Source organism: Apaloderma vittatum, unplaced genomic scaffold, assembly GCF_000703405.1.
Source record: "Apaloderma vittatum isolate BGI_N311 unplaced genomic scaffold, ASM70340v1 scaffold22131, whole genome shotgun sequence".
Lineage (NCBI taxonomy): Eukaryota > Metazoa > Chordata > Aves > Trogoniformes > Trogonidae > Apaloderma > Apaloderma vittatum.
This window is the reverse complement of record NW_009701055.1, coordinates 17589-36548: the sequence shown is the minus strand read 5'-3', so window position 1 is coordinate 36548 and position 18960 is coordinate 17589. Positions and strand designations below refer to the sequence as shown.

Here is an 18960-nt window from a genome sequence, read left to right as displayed (position 1 = left end):
GTTCGGTGTGTTCGGCCGTTTTTTACAGGGTGAGCGGTACCTTCGCTTGCTGGAGCGGAGGTCCAAGCCCCAGCTTTCCGCCGCACTGCAAAGCTTGCTTGCAGAGGGTCAGAGAGAGGCTGGAGTCAGCGTGGGGGCGCTTTGGGCTTGTTGACGAGGTTGTGACCGCTGTGAGGCCAGCCTGACTTTCTGTCCCTACGAAATGATGATTAGAGCTGATGTGTAGGCAGGAGTGCCAGGAATGGGCAGAGCTAAGGGCAGGCAGAGCTTACAGAGTTGTTGAAGAGTGGGAGGTGACCGTGTCTGCTTAGTGTCCCTATCCCTGTAGAGCCGTTTGGGCTGCTTGGGACCATCCCCTGAGGATGGATGTGCCCCAAGTTGATATGGTTTTCCCCAGGGCTGGCGATTTGGGTGGTTGGGCAGCCTTGCAGTTTCTGTGGCTTTATGGCCACTCATGTGGTGTGTGCCCACTTGAGTAACTTGAGAGGTGCAGGCACTCAAGAACCACTGGTTGATGGCCCTGAAATGTCATCCATGGTACCAGTTCTTCATGTGCCATGTTGGCAGAACCAGACTGAGGCAGCCTGTTAAAACTCTGTACAATGGCTGTTCTGCAAAGGTAACTCTTGTCAGTATTGGTCTGTTTTGAACTGCTGGTGAATTAGAGGGTTTGTGTTCATTACCATTTTTAAGTGATCTTTAACTTTTCTCTCCTCTGATGTTAGTTTTTGAACATGATTGTGCTGTCCAGAAGTCATACAATATAAATAAAATGCCAAAGTCATACAATATAAATAAAATGCTATTGACCAAGTAATTGTGACATTCAAACTGATCTGTGTTCACTGTGGCTTTGACCACTAGAAGTGGACTTTGTTTTCTGGATGGCGAGGTAAAAGCTGTGATCTGATATGTCTTTTTGAACTGTCTTTTTAATCCCCATTATTGCTGTCTGATATGATCAATATATATTGATCATAATGTGATCACAATCTGAGTGGCTGATGTGCTTTATGCTTAGCTTTCGAAGACAGATTTTTTTACATGTCAGTGTGTGATTTTGAGTTTGTTTGCTCAGCCGTTCCTCACCACAGTACAGTCAGTAATCAGGAATGCTCTTGCTTCTGTTTCTCTTTCTTTTTTCCCCCTCCCCTGTCTGCTCCCTGGCCCCAGAATGAATGAAATGAACTTGAGTCCTGTGGGGATGGACCAGCTGACCTCATCCTCTGTGAGCAATGCCCTGCCAGTCTCAGGGAGTCACTTGGGATTGGCAGCATCACCCACTCACAATGCCATACCACCACCAGGTAATGGGGAAACCTCCCACAAAGGGTCTTGCAGCTCATGCTCTGTGTCTTACTGTCAATGGGGATGTTCATAACTGGGTGGCAGTTTGCTCTGATAGCAGTTATGTCTTCAGGAGGCAATGAGGTGGTGTAGAATTGGGGAGGGGTACATTGTAAGCCATTGCTTATGTGGGCAAACCAAAAAGGATATGTGCTTGCCAGGCTTACTCCTTAATGGGAGCCTCATTTCATTCTAACGGGATGATTTGCACTGTTGTTAGGTGATAGCAGAATCCTTTGAAATACAAACTGTGCTTGCACATCTGTCTCCATCTATGTCTGTTTCCACTCAGGTGAAAAGTAAAACTGTTTTCCTAGCTTTTTTCTTCAGGGGGCTGCACAGACAAAAGTCAATTACAATTGTAAAGCAGAAGCAGGCCCTACGTAATATGTCGAAAAAAGATCTAGCCATATTTAGGCATGCCTCTTGGCGCTGTGATAACTGTGATCCTTTCTCTTAAGCTTTCCACCTTATTTTGACAGTACCATACTGTGCTTCCATAGGGAGCTCCTGAGGAATTAGTAACCTCTTTATTGATGCATGCTTATAAGCTCAAGGAGTTCCATTGTATTTAAATGGGCATTTTCCTTTGCAGGCTTGCCTGTTGCGATTCCAAACTTGGGCCCCTCCTTGAGTTCCTTGCCCTCTGCTTTGTCTCTGATGCTCCCAATGGGTATTGGGGATCGAGGAGTGATGTGTGGTATACCAGAGAGAAACTACACCCTACCTCCGCCACCATACCCCCACCTGGAGAGCAGCTATTTCAGACACATTCTACCTGGTAAGTGTTCTGGTGCTGATGAATGGGAACAGAGAGAGAGTTTGCTTTAAGAGCCACCTGTTTCTGTAGTGCATTAGGCCAGACTGACTATTTTGCAGAGCTGTAAGTTCCCTGAGTTTGTCTGAAGTCTGTTGTATCACGTTTATTTTCAGATCTCTATTGCAATTTGTATGCACAAAGAGAATTGCAGGGCATTTTCTACTTAAACTGAACCTCTCATCGCTCCTTCTGCTGCTTTGTTTTTAAGATTAACAGAAAACAAAATGTTCCTGGTTTCTATTTCAAATTGTTTGTAGTTTGAAAGTTATTTCTTTTATTTTTATTTTCCTCCTGTAGTCTGAAGCAGTACTTAATACATGTGCAGTAGTAGGTTGCAGTAATTCAAAGCTCAAAAAAAGCAAGCCATCAGCTGAGGAGTTTGGGCTCTTTTCCGCTTTTTTTAGCCTATGCTGTAGTTTTTTTCAGGGTTGATTTCCAAAGGCTTAACATAGCAATTTCCGTCTTGATTCCGCTCTTGCATGTGTTTTTACAGTGTAAATGTAGACACTTACACATTAGTATATGAAGATGCAGAAATTCAAGACCTAAATGTAGTCCTTGTTTTGTTTTGTTTTGTAGCTAAGATTGACAGGGTGGAAGGGGGTTTTTTGGCTTTTCCAAGGCCACCTAGTGAGTGTTGTTGGTTCAGCCCACGTTAGGAAAAGAAATGGAACAGCCCAGATCTCATCCAACTACCTGTTGACTTGTGGCTGAACTTGCCAACTGCTTAGGAGTAACCTTTCCTACTGCTTTACATGCCTGCCCATTTTGTGGGCAAAAAGTAGATGAGAAGATGGTGCGTTTGAGAACCGAAGGTGTTTGCCATTCTTCAGAGCTGCAAAAAAATATGTAGAAATGTATTTTTTTCTTTCTAGCCTGTACAATGTTTAGTTTGATGTTTTCTAAGGCTCTTCTGTGGGTTTTCTTGCTGCCTTCAAGGATTCTCCTTGTTCAAGCCACAAGGCAGCATTGCATGAAGAAATATTTGGTTAAAGTGTCTATTTCTTCACATAGCAGTTTTCAGTGGAGTTATGCTGCAGAAAGAGTGTTCATGCTTGCATCCTCATAATAATGGACACGTTTGAATGGAAAATGTTTACAACATAAATGGCTCATGGGGTTCAAGGCCAGAAAGAGATATGTTGACTCAGATCTTGCAGAATCTGCAAAATCTGTCTCTGTACTGTTTACTTGAATGTGCAGATGTATTACTTCCCAGGATTACTTTTTAATCTTTATCCGAAAGAAGTTGGTAGTATGGGGTGATGTTTCTTCATATCTTAAGTTCCAGGGTTCTTTGATGTTGAGAAGTTTTCCAGAACTACCAGAAAAGATGTTAGGGTTTCTGATTTAAATTTAATGGGGTTTAGGAGGAACGACATACCCTTCATGTAAGAAAAGAGAGCAGATGACTCAATACTTTTGAGAGACCTTACCTTGATCCTTCAGAATTGCAGTTGATGGTCTCCAAGATAGACAGTCACTTAATCTTAGAGGAAGGAAGTAGTCAGTTAAACTTAAAATACCTAAGCAGAAAGATTTATCCCGAAAAACTGTTTTCGCTTACTTCTCCTAGCAAAGATAAACCAGAAATTATCAAATTTTTGATTCCACTAGCAGTCTTTCATCCTTTGGGAGTTATTTATTGAGAATGAAAAATTATACATAAAATGTGAATAACATCTTTCTGATTCAGTCTCTGTGCCGAGAAACCTGGGTTAAATACTGCTGGAAACGTGACTATTCAGAGTTTGACAAATAACTAGAGACTTGCTCTGTTGCATGGAAGCTCTGTATTTGTTATCAGATGATATTTTGACAACAGTGTTGGGCTGGCATATGTTTGAGAGCCATGTTTTACAACTAGGGACCTTTAATTGGACATAATGTTAAGAACATGTCTTCGAGGATCTAGGTCTTACTGTACTGTGCTGTGACGATGGACTGGTTTTGTTTGAGATTTGAAAACTGATGTCATCTCGCTCCTTCCCCCTTTCGTTTTATCAGGTATCTTATCTTACTTGGCTGACAGACCTCCACCTCAGTACATCCATCCCAACACTATAAATGTTGATAGCAACCCGGCATTGTCAGTCTCCAGCAATCCCTCAGCACTAGATCCCTACCAGCCCAGTGGAACCGTGGGGTTGGAACCAGGGATTGTCTCCATGGACTCCCGCACAGTGAACACTCACGGGGCTCAAAATCTACATCCAGGTGACAGCCACGAGGTAGCGCTGGATACTACAATGACTATGGAGAGCGTTTCGAGGGTGACCAGCCCCATCTCTACAGACGGGATGACAGAGGAACTTACAATGGATGATGTAGCTGGGGATCATTCGCAGATCCCAGACGGCTCCAGGAGCCACGAACCTTTAGCCGTAGACGCAGTGGGGAGTAACTTGACGTCAGATGCTGTGGGACACGGCGGTGTTATTCCTATTCACAGTAGCACTTTGGAACTCCCTGTCGTCATGGAGCCTGACCACATCGCCGGGCGGGTGACAGGAATATCGGACAGTACACTAAATGAATCCATTCATACTGTGGCCATGAGCACCAACTCCGTGAGCGTGGCGCTCTCTACCTCACACAACCTCGCTTCCCTGGACTCGGTAGCCTTGCACGAAGTGGGCCTCAGCCTCGAGCCAGTGGCGGTGTCTTCCATAAATCAGGAAGTAGCCATGGGGCCAAGTCACGTGGATGTGTCTGCAGACAATCTTGCCTTTGTACCGTCCTCTCTGCAAATGGAAGACTCCAACTCGAACAAGGAGAACATGGCAACCTTGTTTACCATATGTGAGTGGGCATTTCCTACCTTCTTGGGGTAGGGTTTGTTTTGTAGCCATTGTCTGGTGGGATGACAAGACCCTGGTTTCTAGTTTTGCGGGTGAAGGGAGCTTAGTTACCTCACAAGTCCACGAAGGTTGGAACATCTGCAGTGGCAGACGAACCCACTGAAACGACTCTAATTGGGAGTGGATGTGATAGGATGTTTTAGCGTCGTTCTCTTTGTATCCATTTCTCATGTTGCCTTGAGTTTGGAAGCTCAGTTCTTTATGAACCCCTTGCCTTTTGCGGATATGCTGATACTGTCCTTCGCAATGAGGCTTTTGTTTTTTAAACTGGCATCATAAATGTCTCTTCTTGCTCCGTTAAAAAAAACATGACAAACACCACCATGGGCCATACATTTCATCAAGGGGATTTAGTTCTTGAGTATGGAGTTACCTGATTTTGCAAAATTTTTACTGAATCATGAGCAATCGTCATGAAAATGTTGTTCTTGACAGGATCTGCTGGAAAAAAGAGCAGAGAGGAGGGAAGCGTTTAAAATTTCTGATGAAAGGAACTTCAGTCCAGAGTTTAGCTGATCTAGAAGAGAGAAACGCTGGACATTGCACTCTCTCAGTCCTGTAATGATTCAAGGAGTAGTGTTTGAGAACTGAGAAGTTCTCGTTTGCTGCGACAGAGATTTGAACTTTCACCTGCAGCATGTCTGGCTTTCTGCCACTGAAGTGTAAGGCCGGGTCTTATATGCAGTTTATTAGCTGCAGTAGCATTGCCGAGTGTTGCTCTTGCACACATTCCGACTCTACAGTTGCCAGAACTTTATGACAAGCTTTGCCTGCAGAATATTTTTTAAGAAATGAAAAAAAAATAGTGGGGGAGGTGCAGTTTAGTGCAAAGTGTCTAGTCAGGCATTTGAATTGGAAGTTTTATTCTGTGTGATAAAATACAACTTAAACAGGTGAGTATGGAACTATAATAAATTTGCAACTCCTAGAGGGACTGTTAATGCACTTGGAAGTTCTTACAAGCAGCTGTTGCATGTTGAGCAAATGATGAACAAAATACTATGATATCTAACATGCTCATGATGAAATCACTTCTCTTATTTACCTACGTGAGATTTGATGTGCCAGTTTATTGTCACTCTACTTAAAATAGTCCTAAGCTGTTTCCCAGGTGATGCTCCCCATTGGCAGGCTGTTACAACAGCTGTTGCATACCTGATGCTTTCATGTCGTTTGCAAAGTAGATCTTTGACTTGGGAGGGTTTAAATATTAACTTGTTGTTTTTAAACTTCTCCTGAATAAAACATGAATTTGTGTCCTGACGGGTGACAGCAAAGAGAAGGAGTTGTTTAGAGCGTCTTGGTGGTTTTTCCCTTGCTGAGAAGGGAGGAGTCAGGACCTTAAAACTTTTTACTTTGTTCATAAGTGGGAGGAAAAAAGTGTGCCTTTGCTACAGTCCTAAATGTTTGTGAAACTTTTAAATAGCCCCTTTTGTGGTCATTTTTGCTCACAGTTCTGGGTATAGAAATCAGAGAATTAATCACTGTGATTCTTATTTTTTTTCCTCTATTTGGCAAAGACAGAAGGGGAAAGGAAAATGTATATTTTGCTTCCTATAGAATGTGGGATTTTTTTTTTCAACTGCTTAAAAATGTATGAATCCCTAAACCTTTCCCACTGAAAGTTGCCACATGCCTAGAACTTGCTTTTCTTCCTTTTTGTCTCTCCTTGGGGCAAGTCCACAGACCTGTAGTGGTGTGTGCTGGGCAGTGCATAAAAACAACTGTTCCCAAATAGTGTCTCTCATTATTCAGGTTCAGTTGTTGTCTTTGCTGTACTCATATGTAGCACCTGTGCACATAAAGCAACGCTTAAATGGGCTTCACCTAATAATCTCCTGGGACCTTCCTCTTGGTAGTTGTGTGGTTGCTCCAAGTGTACTTTGTATGGGGTCAGCTTCTGGGTGTGTCCCAAAAATCTCTTTAAACAAGTAGTAATGTAGCTGCTGTTTATGCCTGCTGAAGACTACTTCTGTGATAGGTCTTTTAATCTGGAGTTGGGCCATTGAGAAGCCAAAGGAGGTCTCTGTGGAGACCTGCTTAATTAGCCGAGCATCTTACTTCAGAAGAAGAATGATTTATCAGGAGGGTGATTGCTGAGTAAGTGATGGTCGTGCCAGTCATAGAGAATTAAAATGACATAGTTTTTCCAGGTGAGAGCATTTTATGCTGTACTTTTCCCCCCGTTTATTAGACTGAAGACGTCCAGTTGTTTATTTTTCAGCAGCCCTTAACACTGAATGACAGGTTGGTGAAGTGATGCTACTAATTCTTCCTGTGGGTTTTTTATTTATATTTGTTTGTTCCATTCAGCAGCATCCCATAGAGGTGTACTACATGAGTTTATTGCAGAGGGTCCTTCAGAAGCAACACTGAGGTCAGGTTTATGCTGCTGTGAAGATGTGCACGTTGTCTGAATTTTAATGGAGATAAGGGGATTTGTGAGTTGAACTTACAGAAATTTTTAGAAAGAAGATGTTACTGTCCCTTTGCATGAATATCCTTGAGGTTCTGCATGCAAGAAAACTCTCGTATTCCTGGTAAATTCCAAAAGCAAAGCCAGTTAGAAAGTGGTTTGGTGTGGCTTGGATTTTTCTGCCAATAAACATCACTTCACTTGTGCTTAGAGAGAAAATGGCTCTTCCATCATCAGCGTTACTGCCAGTTCTGGGGAGACTGCAATCTGTTTTGCAGTAGTTTTGATGAAGAGTAGCTCTGTCACATTGATAGATTGCCCTTCTAGGGACAGTCTAGAGTTTATGCAATGAATTTACTGTCAGGAAGGTGGGTGACAATTCTCGTGTTTGATCTAAATTGGATAGGAACAGTGACATGTGCATTGGTGCCCGTCTGACTGTAGTGACATGGTTTGTATTTTTCTGTGTAAAAAGCAAGTAAAGCGGGCGAGTTAAACCGGGTAGAAGCAGCCGTTGGCAGGAGCTGAACTAAAATGTACTGGTAGAGAGCCAATTGCGCTGCAGGGGCTGTTGCGTCTTTTTAATCCTTGTTGTCCCTTCCCCTCTCTGCAGGGTGCACACTGTGTGACAAGGCATATCCATCAGACTGCCCTGATCACGGACCTGTCACATTTGTCCCCGACACCCCGATAGAGAGCCGAGCCAGGCTTTCTCTCCCTAAGCAGCTTGTCCTCCGGCAGTCTACCATGGGAGCCGAAGCGGGTAAGAATCAGATGATTGTGTATTTCTATGCAGTGGTTTAAAAGACACTCAGTGCCTGAAATCCAAAACCGTAGGGATTTTAATGTGGGAAAGAAACACTGCAATAAAGAGGTAGTTCCCTCTTTTGTGATCTTATATTGTTGTACTGGGTTGGCCTCGCCTCTGGCCAGGGCCAAACCACCACAATTGCGCAAGAGCTTCTTGTCCTCTGGGTGCTGCTTAGACTTCAGCCAGACCCTGGTGCTGCCACTGAGAGTTACTGAAACACTTCGTAAGGTCAGACACAGGCAAGGTATGGTCTTAATTTTTATCACATACTAAACAGCCCAGGCACAGTTTTGATAAGAAAACATTACAGCAGTTGCAGTTTGGGGGAAGATAACAATTAGGATTAACGGAGGAGATATCTATCTGCTTGTTCACCAGCTTGGTTTGCTACCTGTGGGCTTCTGGATGCTCTCACTGGAGTGTTGATTACAAGTGCCTCTTCTTTTTTTCTTTTCCTCCCCCTCATTTACATTTGGCATGTAGACTGTGACCTTGTCATTGGATGTGGACCTTGTTACTGTATTTTCACGCCATTGTCACCTGGAAATCGACGAATACAGTGCAATGCCCCAAGGATCTGAAGGCTAGAGAAGAATGTGATTATTGGCTTGCTTATTGATGCTGCTTGTTGAGAGTAGATTACATCTGTTCTTTTCAAGCTGCACTAGTTTCCAGTTTATTCCTAAAAGCTGTTCAGTGTATTCATGTAGACCTATATATATATATAAATGTTTCATAATAAATAATATACATGCAGGAATCCCTCTGCCCATGACAGAAATACAGCTGCCTCTGGGGAGAAATGCAGAAGCTGCTTAACAATGCCCAGCAACAATTCTGGAAATTCCTGGGGATTAGGTAGGCGAAATGTAGTTACTGAAACTAGTATTTTCTGCTTCTGCAGAAAGTGCCATGAAAACTTTAATTGGTACAATTGGCTAGGATCTTAGTTTTCTAGCTTACTGACAAGTAAATTACTTGCTTTTGACAAACAAAATAAATATTTTTTATTACAACAAAGCGGCTCCCAGTAGTGTCATGTGGTGGTGGTGGTTCTTGTCTCTGCCTTAGGTGTGTTTTACCTGTGAAGTAGAAGCTTTGATCATCTTATGCCTAGATATTACCCCTGGAGCATTATCTCCTAAACCTCCCACCTCTTTGTTATGCATGATTAGTTGTTTAAGTAATTGATTTCTACAGATCTTGGTCTTCTACTGATAGGTGTGTGGACACGAGAAACCATTCCTGTAAGGACTTGTTTTGGACCTTTGATCGGGCAGCAGAGCCATTCTCTGGAGGTGGCCGACTGGACAGATAAAGCAGCTAGTCACAGCTGGAAGGTCAGTGGCCGTTGTGGCCCACAGAGTCTTCAGGCACACCTTTACCTGGTGAAAGTCACCACATGTCACAGCAGCTTTAATATTATCACGCTTGCCAAAAATCAAAATTAGTGCAGGCTGAGTGTTTAATACTTGGTATCAGCACAGAAGAGCTGTATGCCGTTATATGCTGGTAAGCAATCCTGAAGTACAACGGACCTCTTTAATGCCTTTCTTGTTATCAGATTGTATGTGGTTTCCGGTATTTGTATGGAGTCACAGCAGAGATTGTATGTGAATGACTAGGCAGCACTTGTTTGTTTAGATTTTATCATTGTTTATTGAAAGTTCCCTCAGGTAACGAATGATTTGTTTTAGGAAAGTTGCCTTAAAGCTTTCCTTTTCACATCATCTTGTGTTCAAAAAGTAGAATCGATCTATATAAATAAAACATGTACTGTTTGTCCAGACATTATTATTTGCAAGACTTGGTTTATAAGAAAAGCAGCCAAATGTATTTCTGCTGAGAGCTAAAAGTCTTGAGTGGCCAAGATGGTGATAACCAGTTTTTCTAGTCTCCTAAGTAGCAGAGAGGTCAAGATTCCTCTGTGAAGGGGAAAGTAAGGAGTAAGAACAGGGCTGCAGTCTTGGCAATGGCAATGGAGACCTCCTGGCTCATTCTAGGTAAACACGTCCTCTCTTTTTAAGCTGGATTTCATTGCATTCGTTGCTGTGTTTTGTCCTAAGAACCCTTTTGTTTTTCCTGGTAGATCTACCACAATGGTGTCCTGGAGTTCTGCATTATTACAGCTGATGAAAATGAATGTAACTGGATGATGTTTGTACGCAAAGCCAGGTGAGAACCACCTCTACTGTGCTGCAGGAGCGTTGAGTCCAAGCTGCAGGCTCACAGGAGGCTGCGCTGGAGAACCACAGAGTGGTGGGGGTTGGAAGGGACCTCAAAAGATCATCTAGTCCAACCCCCCTGCAGAGCAGGATCACCTCAGAGTAGTAGAACATGCACTGCTGCACCAACTGCCCATATGGGCAGTGAGCTTGGGACCAAGGGACCTTCAAGAGTTATCTGAGCATCTTGGGCTGGTGGGTAGAATGAAACAGAGCACCCAGTGGAGAATGTTACAGGGGAACCGGTGTATGTGGTAAAACAGGCCCAAATCTGCCCGCACAGCATGTTTCCCTTGATCTAAAACTTCTGAACCGGGTGGTTCTTATATTGGTTTCCTGTGAATTAGCTTGATAGTGCCCTGCCATCTGTCCCATTCCTTCTGGATACCTCTGTGAAAGTGACGTTGATTGTCTTTTTTGATTTTAATATTCTATTAGCAAAGCGTCCCTCTGTTCTTTTGGCTGAGGTCCAAGCTCTTTCAGCTCACAGGGGCTGCCCTTTTCAGTCTTTCTGGAGCCTGAGATGAAAGCTATCCAAACTGGCTTCAGTATTGCTCCATACACAGTCGACTGAGAAGACTGAACCTTTCCTGTTGCTCTGTCACACAAAGTAGGTTTCCCCTGCAATTCTTTTCATTGTTCCCATATGCAGGCAGAGCTTCTGCTTGTTTCAGATGCTGGGAACAAACACAGGCAAGATATAGCTTCAGAAGATGAATTATCACATTTTTAAAATGCTTTTCAAGAGTTATTTTTGAAGATAGTTTTGCTTTAAGACTTTACTGATACTTACTTCTCCCTCATGTTCTCTATTTCTTAAGGGGGTTAATATGAAAAATATATGTATTTTTGTAGTTTCTTAAGATACCATAAACTCTTCTCTCAGCCCCCTCCAATGTCTATTAATAATTTTCTCAGCAAGATATTGCAGTGGTGTGAAAAATGTGTCATTTGGTGGAGCTGATTGGCTCTCAAGGTCCAGTTTTCCTTTCCTTTAATAAATCGGGACAGAAGAGACAGACACGAAAGATTTTATAATGTGCTGACAAGCATTGAGGTTCTCTCATTACCTGTTTATAGAAATTTCCTTCTTTTTCTTCTCTCTCAAAAAGTCATCGTTTTTGGAGGACTTTTTTTTCATAACTCTCGTTATTGTTATAGGAACCGGGAAGAGCAGAATCTGGTAGCTTACCCTCATGATGGAAAAATCTACTTTTGCACCTCTCGAGACATCCCACCTGAACACGAGCTTCTCTTTTATTACAGTCGGGACTATGCACGACAGCTTGGTAAGTAAGTGCTCATTACTCGACTTGAACTCCCTTTCAGTGCCATCTCTGGGCACTCTGACTTGGGAGTCCATTGTGTTCCTAGTGGTGCACATCCTAGTTTCCCTTCACATTTCATGACTACAGGAGTACCATCATTTAAAAGAAGCATTTCACTATCTAATTCCACCGATCGGGAGGAAAAGATTGCGATTTCAAAGAAAAAAAGGGTTGTTTCTCTTCCATTCATCCATCTGGTGCTAAGGGGTTTGTGCTAGCTGAAGATGTTCCTTTAGTTGCGATAATTTAGGTTTGGTGGAGCTGTGCTCAAAACCAAAGACTGGCTCCTCAAAGCGTTTGAAATGGCCTGCCTCAGAGAGCTGAAAAGCTCTGGAGCTGAAAGGACCGGGGCTGAAAATCTCCGCAGCTGGCTTTGCTAGCGTGGACAAAATGTTAACGTGGATCACGCTCTGTTAGGCCTTGCTGTGCCTCATTAAAAGTGATGCTTTTGTGCCCAAAGGTGTCCCCGAACATCCGGACGTGCACATCTGCCACTGCGGGAAGGAATGCGCTTCCTACGCGGACTTCAAGGCCCACTTGAGCAGCCATATTCACAACCACCTCCCCAGCCAGGGCCACAGCAGCAGCCACGGGCCAGGCCACGGCAAGGAGAGGAAGTGGAAGTGCTCCATGTGCCCCCAGGCTTTCATCTCGCCTTCCAAGCTCCACGTCCACTTCATGGGGCACATGGGCATGAAGCCGCACAAGTGCGATTTCTGTAGCAAAGCTTTCAGTGATCCTAGCAACTTGCGGACACACCTCAAGATACACACAGGTAAGGGTTGGGGACTTTGTAGTAGAGATGTTTGTGCTAGTAAAACAGAGGGGCAGGACCTCTTCTCTCTCATCCCTTGGCCAGCTGGCAGGACATAGCTTGGGTCCATAAATCTAAGCTCTTAGAAATTCAGAATCATAGAATTTTTGAAGTTGGAAGAGACCTCTAAAAATCAACTAGTCCAACCCCTCTGCTGTGGGCAGGGACATCTTTCACTACATCAGGTCACTCAAAACCCTATTCAGCCTGACCTTGAACACTTCCAGTGGTGGGGCAACATATTCCAGTGTTCCCACCACACTCACGGTAAAAAAAAAAAAATCATTATGTACAATTTCAATCTATTCTCTTTCAGTTTAAAGCCGTTGTCCCTTGTCCTGTCACTACAGGTGTTGGCAAAAAGTCTCTCACCATCTTTCTTATAAGCCCCCTTCAGGCACTGAAGGCCACTATAAGGTCTCCCTGGAGCCTTCTCTTCTCCAGGCTGAATAACCCCAACTCTCTCAGCCTATCCCTATTAGGAGAGGGGTTCCAGTCCTTTGATAATGGTAATTGTCATGACTTTAAATAGCTCCATGTCTGTCTTGTACTCTAGAACTGGATGCACTGCTCCAGATGGGGTTTCACAAGAGCAGAGAGGGGGAGTCACCTCCCTCAGCCTACTTTTCCGGCTGCATCCTGTCTGTAGGAGTGATTTCTAGTCTATGCTGACCCCAAGTAGTGCCTGGGTGCTGCCTGAGAGAGCGCTGGTTGGCATGAGGCAGGACCGCTCCAGGTTCAGTGGTGTAGGTGCTTGCAGAAGAGCATGTAGACCTGTGTTCTGTCTGATTGTGCCGTGTCTAAAAGAGCATTTGACGAGTTGATTACAGTTGGAAAGAAGTGTTGGCTCTCATCTGGGAGACAGAAGCCCTTCATTGTCACACAGCAGATCCGATGCTGACAGCAGTGATGAAACGAGTTCCTTCTGCTCATGAGAAAAAGCCTACTGGGTTTGAGAGCTTGTAACATGAATAGTTTTCCACTTAAATATGGGACTGAGATCTTTCCCCTCTTCCCTACTTGAATTGCTTTTCATCTTTTCTTGAGGAAGTGGCACAACACTGAAATTGGCGACTGTGGAGTCAGACTGATGCGGATAAGGCTCAGCTCTGTGACTCATCAAAACTTGAGTCTGAACGTGCTTGTTGGCTTCTGTGGGCATCTGGATGTCACTAGAGGCTTTGAGAATAAAGGGGCAATTGCCAGCAGATAGTGAAGGAGTGCTAAAAGAGGAAAACAGTGTTAAGATTTTTCAGTTGTGTAAGAGGAAATAGGAAAAGGTATGGATTTAAGAGAGTGATGATGAGAGAGGGTGAAGGTCACATACAGGCCAGCCAGCAAGAGACAGTGTGGGTATTTTTGACTTTTTTTTTTTTTTCAGTAAAGTTGAAATAGCTATTGGGAGTCATGGAATGCAAATCACACAGCTGGAAAGGGAATAAAACTGGGAGTCCAGTGCACTTGAGTCAAGCGTAGGGCCCAGTAGTGAGGCCCAGTAGTGAGGAGTTTTAATAAACTGATGAAGTATATAGAACCACAGAATACTCAGTGGGATAAGGATTCAAGTGGTATTCAGTGGCATGCCTGGTTTTGAACTTTCTCCTGAAGAATAATGGAAGAACTACAGATAAGTTGAAAAAATCAGATAAAACATAGAAGTTACCAAAGAGCCAGTGAGCTTTATACCTGTGTGTTTGTTAGATAAGAGAATTTGCTTTTCTAGACAAAGGCAGTGCAGCGCATCCAGTGTGCCAGGGCTGCGGTAAGGCATCAGATACAGTTCCTGTGGGAAATTAGTGGAGATGGGCATGTACTAACGTACAGTAACTAGATGGCTACCATGGTTACTGTTAAAAAGGAGGCTACCAATGTTTTTATTCAAGAACTCATTTTCGATAAGCCTAGTCTTGTTAAGTGTTTGCCTGAATCTTCTTGCTGGAAAATTTCCAAGTCTACTGGTGATGTTTTGATAGGCAGAACAGGAAGGCACAGTGGGTGTAGACAAGAAGCAGAAAGCGTGTCATACAGGAAAGGCCGACTGACTACAAGCACTGGAGGGGTCAGTTGTGTTTAAAAGGACAAAGAGCAGAACTGTGCATCACATGAGGGGCTCAGTGGTTTGAAACAGTAACATGAAGTGGGTGGTTCTGCTTGGGGGCATTGGAAGGCGGGATAAAAAGCTTTGAAAATGATGAAATGAAGTCAGACGCCTGTTTTTTGCACAGCTAACTCAGAGTGTAATGAGGTAGGCCTTTGTGCTGCATCTGAAGGAACGGTGGGAGGAAACAGGTCCTGTTCACAAAGAACATGCCTTCCTGCAGGGTAAAATTTTATTTTTGAGACATGGTCAGGCTTGTTTGCTTACTGCATTTCTTGGGACACTGACTGTCAATTTGTGGGTGTACATATATAATCCTAGGTCAGAAGAATTACCGCTGTACGCTCTGTGACAAATCGTTCACCCAGAAGGCTCACCTGGAGTCACACATGGTGATTCACACTGGGGAGAAGAATCTGAAGTGCGATTACTGTGAAAAGCTGTTCATGCGGAGGCAGGACCTCAAGCAGCACGTACTCACTCACACGCAGTAAGTGATCACATAGGATGTGTCGGACTGGCTGCTGCAGTGATTAATGAAGCTGAACAGCCCGAGAGAGAATCTTCAGTTGGCAGATAGTTTGGCCTGGGGAGTATAGGTTCATACTTTAAAATGACAGCAAAGTCAGTCCAGACAAGGTCCTCGTTACTGGCTGAAGTTGTCCTATTCTAGCAGTTGAAATATTTAAATAACACAATACATTCCAGGCACGCACCTTGTCTTGTGAAACAGCATTCTGGAGTGGTCATCATTTTGAAAAGTGACAAGATTGGTTGATTTACATTTTGTTCTCTCCTGAGAACTGTTTCCATGTCCCAACACAACCACGAATATTCATAAACTCCTAAATGCTGTTCTCACCAATTAGTTTGTAGTGAAGTCTCCCTCTCTGTGCCAGGGCCTGGTGCAGCCATTCCCAGCTCCTGCCTTCCCCCAGGTCTCATTCATGCAGCTGGTCTGCTCCTCCGGCCCACAGTCAGGGCAGATCCCCACCCCTAGGTCCTCCTCCAGTTCTCTACAGGTCTCTCCCAGCCCCTCAGCTCTCTGCCAGGCCACATCTCTCCTTTTCTGTGAGAATCCATCCTGTTCAGTTCCTTCCAGTCTGAAGGCCTCTCCTAAAGACTGCTTCCCCAAAGCTAGTTTCTCTGTTTATTTCATTTTCAGCATGTGTTTTTTGTCCTCACTTGGAATCGACTGCAGCTTCTGTCATGCTGCCTAGGAGACAGCGTAATGCAGCTAGTATGAGGAGGAGCGAGGCAGACGGACAGACAGACTTTGCTCCTTATTCTTAGGGCCAGAGGCAGGAGCACTAGTGCTGGGACGTGTTTTACACAGTCATCTACAGAATTTGACTGTTGCAGTCTGGTAAGCCTCTGCTTAGCATTTACAGACTGAGGGTTGTTAACACTCAGCAGCTTTATTTTCTTTTTTGTTCTTTTTTTCCCCCCCACCATTTATGTGGGGTGGGAAGGAAGGAGACTAACCTTTCCACCATGGCAACGTCTCTGCCCTTGCCAAAATATGGAGCTTAATCAGAGCTTGGTCTTACCTAAAAATAAACAAGCAAAACCCTTGTAGAATTCTTTCTCCTGTAATTTAACATCAGGAAAGGAGAACGGTTGGTTGCAAGCTCGCAGTTAATCCAAAAAGTCTGACTTTTGCCAGTCACGTGGGGTGGGGGAGCCAAGAAGAGGGGCTTCATGTACGTACTGTGAGAAAGAAAACTGAGCAGTACATACAGGGTGGTGCTGTTATTTCTGGCCTGCTTCAAGGATATTGAAAATAAGATCTGGAAGTAAGACTGACCCTTTCACCCTTTCACTCCACTATTTAACACAGTATTGGCTACTTTTTGGCAGGATCAAACTGCAACTTGTTCATGTCTTGCAGAGAACGGCAGATCAAGTGCCCCAAGTGTGACAAGCTGTTTCTGAGGACAAATCACCTGAAGAAGCATCTCAATTCACATGAAGGAAAGAGGGACTACGTCTGTGAAAAATGCTCCAAGGCTTACCTAACCAAATATCACCTCACTCGCCACTTAAAAATATGTAAAGGCCCCACATCCAGCCTGTCAGCCCCAGAGGAGGAAGAGGATGAGGATTCAGAGGAGGAATTAATAGACTCTGTGAGGACTGAAGACTGTAGGATTAACAATGGAGTCTATTCAACAGGTGATGCCCTCTCTGGACACAAATGAAGAGAAGAGGGAGAGAAATTTTCTTAGATACTAAAACTGGGGAAGGAAGAAAATCACCTCTTCATTCTTCACCCAGTCAACAGCGTATATCAACTGAGAAGTTTTCCTTCTGTTTTGGTCTCCACACTACAACCGCTTCTTAAATTCTGTAGCCAAAACACTGAATGAAAACTGAACGTGCATGGTACAAGTGAAGAGTTGCTAAGAAGGAATCAAGAGACAAGAAGATTATTTTTTTCCAAATCACTCAGACTAATCCATCCAGTGCCAGGATCTGTGACACACCTCACATAGCCCTTTGAGTACAAAGAGCCACAAACCAGAAATGTAGTTGAGTGATTGCAGTGACCTGTAAGTCAGCTGTCCTTAACTGCCAAAGCCATGACAGTAAGGATAAACAAACAGAAAATGATGATGGCAGTTGATACATTTTCCTTTTTAATACTTTTTAACTGAAGGATGTAGTTTGGCACAGAGCAGACTATCAATGCTCAAGTTTCCTTTTAAAAATAAATTAAGAAAAAGCTTTGCATAAAAAAAAAATCAAGGAAAAAAGAAAAAAGCCAGTGAAATCAACATTTGCAAACAAAGCAATTACCCCACTATGGAAAATCAAATACTGGCTTTTAGAGAACAGTTACTGCCTCTTCTCATTCTAGTTCACTAGAACATGTAAGGAGGTGAAGAGTAAAGACTGTGCAGACTCAGTAAGGAAGAGGCTTACAGGTGATCAGCCAGAGTTTACAGTATATATTGCTTCTTGTGCTGTAAACCTGTTACCACCTAGAGTGATGGAAGGGTTTGCTGCTAATATTATTTATGGAATGAAGATGTATTTCATTCTGTTTTCTTTTTAAAAAAATAAAAACGTGGCTCTTTTGTAATGTTTTCTTTTAATACTTCCATTCGGAAAAAAAAACCCAAAAAGCTTCCTATTTCTGATAATGATGCTAAGGGAAATACACTGCTTTTTCATTGTCTGCCTCCCAAGTTCTCCTGGGATGAGGTATGGGTAGGAGCACCTCAGTGAACAGGCAGAGCTAAGAACTTGTCTTCACATAGCAGTTTTGCTGTGTGGCTCTTCTGGCTGCGCTGTAAACAAACAGCATGCTGGGCTCTGTTCTCTGACGAGGTAGTTGGATGTTCCCTTGTGAAAGAGGCTCCAGTTCTTGCCCGAAAGGGCTCGAGTTCAGCTGGACCTCTCCCTGTACACTGTACTTCCTAGAGAGCTGGCATGCTTGCCCTCTGAGATCAGCATGTGAATAAAAAGCTCCAGAAAGACAGGCTGAGGAATCTTGTTTAGGCAAAAGGAAAGAAAGATGTGCTGCTCCCAGTAATGCAAGTTCTTTGTAAACCCAAAAAGCAACTTCTAGAACTGCAGTGCCAATTAATACCAGAGGTAGAGAGAACAGAAATGACTACCCTCAGAGAGCTTAACAGAAAGCATTTATTTCAAATGAAAGCTTTGAAAAGACATTTCTGGTCTTTTCACTGTCTTAAGCTTCACAAAAGCAGGTGTCCAGCTGTTGTCTACACATTGATCACTACTGCTTAGTAGAGAAAGGATTGAGGCGGGAATCCAAACACATCCAAAATACTATTGGTTCCTGCAGAGTCACAATGAACACCTCTCACCAGACTAGTAGCAGCTGAACTGGATGTAAAAGCAGCTACTTAACTTCAAGAGATAGGAAGGACACCTGCAGCCCGGCCTTCCGCCTATCTGCAGCTTGTACTGATACCATTTATCTGCTTCACCTCGCCACAATGAGTTACAATGAACTAGGGCGCAAAATAGTGGTAACATCTTGTCCTCTGCATGCACTGACACAGTGATGGCTTGAATACCAGCTGCTTTAATATCCAGGGAGTTTTTGCAGCATTTTAACAGGCACCTTCCCGTGGGAAGCACTTCACAGTCAGAGTAGAGTGTCATTTAACTTCTGACTCAGAGTAAGGCACTTGGGTGTTCATTTTAAATGTGAGGAAATTGTTGACTGAGTCACATTCTGTGATTCGGTTCCCAGTGCTCCAAACGA

The 18960-nt window shown here is 43.6% G+C and overlaps 1 protein-coding gene across 1 annotated transcript; it reads left to right on the top strand.

The window, feature by feature from the left end:
• The first annotated feature begins 1174 nt into the window (after positions 1-1174).
• Positions 1175-17134, top strand: PRDM4 (PR domain containing 4). Its single transcript, XM_009879013.1, has 10 exons — positions 1175-1307; positions 1943-2128; positions 4175-4969; positions 8058-8207; positions 9477-9595; positions 10345-10430; positions 11642-11769; positions 12269-12583; positions 15042-15210; positions 16612-17134. Exons 1-10 carry the CDS (start codon positions 1175-1177, stop codon positions 16919-16921), a joined length of 2391 nt encoding a protein of 796 aa, XP_009877315.1. The 3' UTR covers positions 16922-17134.
• Positions 17135-18960: the final 1826 nt, after the last annotated feature.

Excerpts from the sequence above, each read along its gene's own strand:
- PRDM4 (XM_009879013.1), top strand. The coding sequence starts at position 1,175 with ATGAATGAAATGAACTTGAGTCCTGTGGGGATGGACCAGCTGACCTCA. Across the intron at positions 4,970-8,057 it reads GGCAACCTTGTTTACCATAT|GGTGCACACTGTGTGACAAG; the intron begins GTGAGTGGGCAT and ends CCCTCTCTGCAG. Across the intron at positions 15,211-16,611 it reads CACGTACTCACTCACACGCA|AGAACGGCAGATCAAGTGCC; the intron begins GTAAGTGATCAC and ends CATGTCTTGCAG.